Source organism: Arachis ipaensis, chromosome B03 (genome assembly GCF_000816755.2).
Source record: "Arachis ipaensis cultivar K30076 chromosome B03, Araip1.1, whole genome shotgun sequence".
In the NCBI taxonomy this organism is placed as follows: domain Eukaryota; kingdom Viridiplantae; phylum Streptophyta; class Magnoliopsida; order Fabales; family Fabaceae; genus Arachis; species Arachis ipaensis.
Window position 1 is genome coordinate 123,217,190 of NC_029787.2, and position 7,716 is coordinate 123,224,905.

The 7,716-nt window shown below is 33.8% G+C and overlaps 2 protein-coding genes across 4 annotated transcripts; one reads left to right on the forward strand and one right to left on the reverse strand.

The window, feature by feature from the left end:
• On the forward strand, positions 1,634–5,908 carry LOC107633821 (protein GAMETE EXPRESSED 1-like). Of its 2 annotated transcripts, none has more exons than XM_016337420.2 (7): positions 1,634–1,762; positions 3,512–4,046; positions 4,142–4,729; positions 4,818–4,944; positions 5,044–5,230; positions 5,306–5,453; positions 5,537–5,908. In XM_016337420.2, the coding sequence occupies exons 2-7, from the start codon at positions 3,565–3,567 to the stop codon at positions 5,796–5,798; spliced, it is 1,794 nt and encodes a 597-aa protein (XP_016192906.1). In that variant the 5' UTR covers positions 1,634–1,762; positions 3,512–3,564; the 3' UTR covers positions 5,799–5,908. The 2 variants fall into 2 exon arrangements, with proteins under 2 accessions (XP_016192906.1, XP_020975233.1); XM_021119574.1 differs by lacking the exon at positions 1,634–1,762 and adding an exon at positions 2,676–2,883.
• On the reverse strand, positions 5,647–7,357 carry LOC107631426 (uncharacterized oxidoreductase At4g09670). 2 transcript variants are annotated; one of them, XR_001618565.2, is made up of 3 exons: positions 6,806–7,357; positions 6,062–6,729; positions 5,647–5,748 (listed from the first exon to the last, which is right to left on the reverse strand). XR_001618565.2 is itself a non-coding variant. In XM_016334869.2 (2 exons), the coding sequence occupies exons 1-2, from the start codon at positions 7,274–7,276 to the stop codon at positions 6,127–6,129; spliced, it is 1,074 nt and encodes a 357-aa protein (XP_016190355.1). In that variant the 5' UTR covers positions 7,277–7,357; the 3' UTR covers positions 6,014–6,126. The 2 variants fall into 2 exon arrangements, 1 of the variants encoding a protein (XP_016190355.1); XM_016334869.2 differs by lacking the exon at positions 5,647–5,748 and having other exon boundaries at positions 6,014–6,729.

Here is a 7,716-nt window from a genome sequence, read left to right on the forward strand (position 1 = left end):
AACAAACACACTGATAGAATAAAATTCAATTCTTTAGTTTTGAATAACTCTTACTTGAGTTAAATTTTTTTCTTTTACATTTTTGTTCTTAACAAAATTATTTTATTAAACATCCATTTATTTAAATAGAGATATTTTTTATATTTAACATGTTAAATAAAATTAATGTGAGAATTAATTTTAAAATCAGACCTCTTTTGGTCTAATTTGTAAATGAGGAAAAAATGAGAATTAAAATTCTCAAAGGAGTTTAAATCATTTTTTTTACTTGTTCTAAAACAAGAAAAAAATTTACAATTGTTGAGTGAATTTTAATTCATAGGTTTTCAAACAAGCTCTTAAAATGTATTCGAGGATCATGAATTATGGTATTTAATGACCTTTGTTTTTGTCGAAAATAACGAAGAGACTAAAATTTTATGTCTCAAAATTAAAATTTTAATTTCAGTCTCGAACTACTAAACACAATACTGAGTCTCGATCTATCTCCAAATCTCGATTTTAGTCTTAAAACAAACACTATCTATGAATTATAACACGAAAATTCATCCACATTACACACTTACACACACAAGAGTATACCTGCTGGTGAATTCATGGTAGCAAGTACTTTTTGGTCATAATTCTTATTTTAAGGGTTATCTGAAACCGATTGTTTTTTGATTTGGACTTGAGGTCAAAATGTTCTTGAGTGGTTTGTCTGAAAACTTTTTCAATGAGAATGAATTCGTTCGAATTATTTGTGAAGAGGTGGGGGTGATACTCAAAAGACTCTGATGCTTAAATTAGCAATAGTTTAACGCCGATTTTTAGTAAATTGAGACTTAAATATATATGAGAGTGTCAGTGTATTTATAATATAATAGATAATCATTTTTTAGAGTAGTTTTATCTGTAAAAAATATTTTAAGAGTGGATTACTTATTTAGATAAATAGGACCAGACTTTTGTCGTAATATCTAACCTTTATGAGATCGAATTTAAGTGAATTGAATTAGATCTCTTAATTAAACTTTATTTATGTTGGCCTGATTAAAACTCTGAGGAGGTTGGGATATGAAAAGTATTGTTGGGCCAATGAACTATTTTCATTTTTTGGTAGATTTGAAGATATGGTCAACCATTCATATTATTCCATTTGTAAACCTTACAAATTAATAGATTTGATTAAATTAAAAACAAATAATGTGCCAAATTATAATTAGAATTTTATCATGTAAATTTTTTCTACAGAAAAATAAAAAAATATATTCGATTTGGTTCTTGTTATCATAAATTAATATTTTTCTATTACACAATAAAACAACTGTAAACCAATAAAAAATAACACAAAGTATTATATTTATATTATTCTAATTTAATTGAAATATTAATAAAAATGTAACTATCGTTAAACAAATCATAAAATAATTTATCAAAAAAATAATAATATTCTATTTTTATGATAGAATGGATTATTAGATTATTAAAATGTGACTACTCACACGAAACTTTTTTACATGCTTAAATAAATTATTTAACATTATATGTGTTGACGTCATAGTTACATAATGTATAAAAATTAAATTTATAGAAAATAATTTTATTTTAGGGTGTTAGTTAAGATTATGAGACGGTTGGGTGGCATTGGCATGAACAAGTGCATATGAAACGAACCCAAACCGTTTGGCGCTCTCTTACTTGTAACTCACCGCGTTTTTTCATCTGTTTATATTCCCTTCCAAACACACCCACTTGACTGCTCCCTCGTTCCATTTTACAGGTTCTCTCTCGCTCTCTCTGGAATTGTTCCATCATTTTACGGCTACTTCTTAATTCCTTTAGTTTATTTATTTGGTTGATCAAACACATGTAACATGTTCAACACTCCAATTCTGGAGTACATATGCAAAAATATTATTTGGTTTGTCTTATTCTTCTACGTGGATTCTTATTTATTAATATTTGTATGGTTGCTTCAATTGAAGCTTCTTCCCCAATTTTCATTATGGCACTTTCTCATTGTTGTGTCCTGGCTATATTAATTTACTTCATACAGAGACAAGATATAAAAGAAAAATGAGTACTATATATTATTATTGTAATTTTTTTGTATTTTTTAAAATGGTGGTTGGTACATAAATTGGACACTTTGATTTGTGTTTAAAAAATAAAAAAAAAATTTAGAGTATACAAATTAAAGAGTCCTGAGTACTAAAATCAGAGAGTCCGATTTTTGGGACGGTTTAATTTTTGTGCCTCTTAAAAATTAGACAATTTAATTTTTACTCCTTAAATTAAATCTTTCCATATTTTAAAAAAGTATCATTGTTAATTCAATATTTAAAAAAAAATGTAGATAGATAGATGGTGGGGTTTGATTATTATTATTTTTTTTGCATCTTTTAAAATTTTGTAAGAGGAAGAAGATCTCTTTCACGATGATGTGATGTAATTAATTATTTTAATGAAATATATGAAACCAAAATTTTGAAGATATTTTTTGTTTTTTACTGTCAATGACGATGTGGATTTGTTAAAAGCAAACAAGTGTCATCACAATTAGAATTTAGAATTGACTTTATAGTATTTCCTTGAACCCCAAGTCTCTGCTTTTTTGAAAGGTAAGCTATCTAGTAGGAGTATTTAAACCTTGGCTACAGAATTATCGATCTTCTTAGGTAAAAAATTGTTGATCTTCCTCTCTTCTTCTTCTCTATTTCTCTCCGTCTCAGATATAATAGTTAAAGTGCATATAATGCAAGGAACCCATTATTGTGATTTATGACTTTGCTTTTGTGGATTCGGGAGGAAAAAGAAACATTCATGATTGCTTATAACGTTTTCTAGTTTTGATTTTGCTCCAATTGGCAAAGACATCATCTTCGTCCTCTCTTCCGTATAGTAAAAATCCAGAGAACCGTGTAGCGATTGAACATGCTTTAATTGGTTACTTATATATTTTACTGCTAAATTAACTGTGAAAGAGATCTTCTTCCTCTTACAAAATTTTAACTGTGAAAGCTTCATCTTTCTTTCAATCAATTCTTTTGAGGTTCCAATCGGGCCAAACAGTATTAAAAAAGGAAACAGAAACCTAGTCATTCTTGTGTCAAATAAAAACTATAGAGATGATTAAGTATTTGTTTGGTTGTTATTAAATCAATAAAAAATATCTTTTTTTAATAAATTTTTTTTATTGTTTAAATTTCTAATAATAAAAATGATGAACAAAAAGGTACTTTTATTTTTTTAGAAGATCTTTAAAAAATATATTATTTAAAAAAAGATTTTTTTTTCAAATAGAAACTAAAATGTATCATTTAAAAAAATATCAAATTTAATTCAGCTTTCTTTTCGTTTCATGATTCATTTTATTTTTAGAGTAGAAACTAAAATGTATTGATATCTTGTAAAATCTGGAAACTTTTGAATGCATGGTACACAATCTTATGTATCAAACCTTATAAATTGCTACCATGATCTCTTCTGGCTGCCAAGAATGATTAATTTGTGGTGTGTTTTGATGCAGGTGTAATTATCATCGGTTATAGACATCGTAAAGATTTGATAAAATCCTTAGAGATGAGTCAGAGGATTCATCTACTTGTTATCATTCTACTTTGCTTCTTATTAAGGTGCGAGTCATGGGGTTGGTTTTCATCAGCTAATAAAGGTACTCACTCTAAAGAGGGACCTTATGACAATAACGGAGGCATCTCTAGAGGCTCTAGTGCTGAATTCTCCGTTGAGGGCTTCAACGACCGGAAGGGATTGAAGTTGGTGGAGAATGCTAGGAAGAAAATGGTTGGTGCAAACACATGTTGGCAAAGAGCTTATCAGCACCTTTTCGCAGGATGTTCCGAGATTCTGGCTACCGACGATAAGCGGTCTAGACTTGCTTGGCATCTCAGTGATTGCTTTCAAAGAGACTCTGGCAGGCCTTCTTTTCCGCATTGCGACGAGAAATCCTCCATGACCGTATGCCTAAGAGCCTTAGATGACATTGCTCATAAGGTCTACCTTGAATTCTACCTTGAAACCAACACTATTTGTCATCAGTTACAGTTAAGTCCACTTTGTTTTTTTCATGCCTTCTATGATCTCATATTTATTTAATTTTGGTGTATAATCCAAAGTTGTATATCTTGTTTTCTTGCAGGGCGTATGCATTCAAACATGAAACAGAGAGGCTTGTGACTGAACTAAAAAGTTCAGCTCAATATGTGGAGGACAAATTAGATAGCATTGATGAGAAATCAGAACATCTATTGCAAGGATCGAAACATATCGTCGATTCCATGAACTCCATCGATATTCACACCCAACAAGTTGCTCAAACTGCTAAGAACGTGCAAGATCATATAGGCATTGTGTTAAGGCATTCGGAGAGTGTATACGAGCAGACTAAGAAGATTGAAGCCTCCCAATTGCAATTGAAAGATGGACAAGAGGATATGAAGAGGAGTTTGGAGGATGGAGTAGCATTGCTCAAAGAATCTTACGGTTATTTGGGCCAAGAAATAGGCAAGTTAAGAGATGAAGCCATTGTGATTGAGCATGAGGTAACTAAAGTTGGAGATGCAATGGCATTAAAGATGAGCAATTTACAAAGCAAAGCTGAGGACATTGGAAACATGGCTGGGATTTCTTTAGATAAGCAACAACAACTTCTACATGGACAATCTACAGCACTTGAAGGCTTGAATTCTTTATCCGAATTTCAATCCAAAGCACTAGAGGAAAGCAGGTATAGCTTAATTCTATTATAGCAATTACTAATTTGAGCTCAGGAAGCTTATTTGCAAAGATGTTGAGTACTTCATTCTGTGATACAGGAAAACCTTGCAATATTTTGCTGAATATGGGCATAGACAACATGAGGAGCTGCTTCAAAAACAAGAACAGATACAAGGACTTCATGATCGTTTGATGGAAAATTCAAAATCAATATTGTCTGCTCAGGTTTGCAACTTCTTGTAGACTATAAGTTCTAAGCATTTGTTTCTGAAATCTATATTATGGATGGTTTTCTAATAAGGAATCTCTATTTTTATTTTATAGGAATCTTTTGAGTCAAAACAAGCTACCATGTTTATTGCTCTAGACAAGCTTTTTGCTTTGCAAAATGCTATGCTGGTTGAATCACGAGTGATTAAAGCTTTCTTCATTTATTCCATATCAATCTTTGTGATCTATATGTTGACTAGTACAAAGCAAACATACAATGTCAGGCCATGGCTATATATTGGTAATTATTCCAATTCTTCTAAACATTTACCTTTAATTTAAGCATAATTTACTTAGTAGTTTTGATTATTTTCAGGGCTTTGTGCTACTTTCTTTATCGAAGTAACCATTATTCGTTACACCAATGATAACATGGAGCAACAAACATGGATAATAAACACAACCCGGTTATTGTTCATGGTAGCTGCCTCAGTTCATCTTCTATACGCCATTTGCACATACAGGTAGATGTTCAAACACCCTAAAACATGGTTGTTCATATCTAGATTTTTTTGGTCTTACAGAGTCAAAATTATTAACCATGCAGGGACTATGAAATGTTGAACCATCAGATGCTACTCACTCTCATGAACAAGCTTAACAATTTGCAAGCACAAAAGGGGTTGCCATGGGACATGCATACTGATTATGTTGAATGGACAGAGTGGGTAGATGCTGATTTACCCGATGACGTGAATTGTCTTGATGATCCTGACTATGTACTTCCAGAAGAAGTTGCAGAGAATTCGATCACGCCGTCTACAAATACAAAAAGTTATAATCTACGCCCACGCAACCACTCTCGTTGATGGATAGTTTAGAAACAGAATATTTAAACCGTGCGCACGCACGTTGTTTTGCTCTATTAATTTGTTCCATAATTCTGAATTATGTTCTAGTGTATGTGTAATTTATATTGGTGGATACTACCATAAATTGTAAGGTTTGATTTTGATATGTTATAAAAATATTATTTTTTTTTTAAATATGACTAAAGAAACAAAAGTACACTATTAACACAAGATTTACAATAGCTTAAATCCCTGTATCAGAACTGGATTTTATTCATTACCTATACATGGTGAGTACGATTGATTTTGAATAGATTATTGAAACACTTGAGGAGGCCAAAAGGGTCTACAAGGAAACGGGTTTGCAGCCGAGGTCTAACGACTTGTTGAGCGCATCAACGACGAGCTGAGTCTTTCTAGTAATCTGAGGCCACTTATTATCGGGGCCAGTGGCGACAAGGCTAGCAAACTCTTGCACCATAAGTGCTTCTTGAGGGAGCACATTGGCTACATGAACTTCCTCTGGCTTCACATTCCACCCAATGTGAAGATCAACAAACTTGGCACCAAATGTGAAGTCAAAGGAAGCAACGTGTTCCTGGTAAGGGATTATAAAATCCCTGACATGCAGGGAGCCGTTGGAACCACATATGGCAAGGTCCATGGAAGTGTGAGAGAGAAAGGAACAGTGGATGGTTGCGACGGTTTGGTCTGGTTGGTCCCAATGCAAAGAGGCGGTGATGGACAAGATGACTCCGGCGGCGTTTCTTGTGACATCGGGAAGAGCAGTGACGGTGGCTGGCAATTGGTATCCCTTTGCCCACAAGGAAGCACCAATGCAGTACCATGCCAGGTCACCCAACGCACCAAGCCCATCCAAGTCTGCCTTCACTCTGATGTTGCTCTCCAGGAATCCAGCTCTTGTTTGCATTGTTGATGTGCTGTGAATCTTCACTCAATTATGTTAGCTTCTTTACTCATAATATTCAACTTAATCAACTAATTCGGACGAACTCAAGACTTACAAATTGAATGTTTCCAATGCTTCCAGAATGAGAAAGGGACAAAAGTTGCTTCATATGAGAGGTCCTAGGGTGATGCAGCCACATGCTCCCGTCCATGAACTGCACGCCATTCGACTCGCACGCCTCCAAGATCCGCTCTAGCTCCGCCGCATCTAGCGCAGCCGGCTTCTCCAGCAGCACGTGCTTCCTCCGGGCGGCGGCCGCCACCGCCCACCGCACGTGCAGAGAAGTTGGGAGCGGCAGGTACACTGCGTCCACAGTTGGATCGTCGAGCAGCTCTTGGTAGCTGCCATAAAGGGCGACGGTGTCGGGGAGGGCGTTTTGGGCGGCGAAGGTTTGGGCCTTTTGGAGGGAACGGCTGGCTACGGCACAAAGGGTGGCGTTGGGCGCTAAGGCAATGGCTCGAGCCACTTTTCTCGCGATGTGGGCGCAGCCCATGATGGCGAAACGCACCGTTTCGGGTTTGGCCATTGTTTTCGGCGTGGACTCTGGTTTTTGAGTAGTAAACTAGTTTCAAACGAACAGCCTGCATAGTGTGGCTTCTAAAGTAGTTGATCACTTGATTGTTGTGGATAGGATAGTACCAGCCTCTCATGTCGTGTCGTTTGTTAACTGGCAAAGCTAGGATGCCATCGCTAATTCGCTATGCCACAAAATATTCTTCCATTTTACAAAATTTTAAAAAGTTGCTATTGCTATTGTTTAAAAAAAATTAATACCATTAGACTTTATTATTTTTAACTATTAATTTAATTTTTTTAATTTAATAATTTAATAACATAATTTTAGTTTATATTTTTTAAATATTTATAATTAATTAATATAAAAGAATAATAAATTACAGATTTAAATTTTTCTATTTTCAATAAAAAATATAATATAAAAAATAATAAATTATATTAATATCTAAT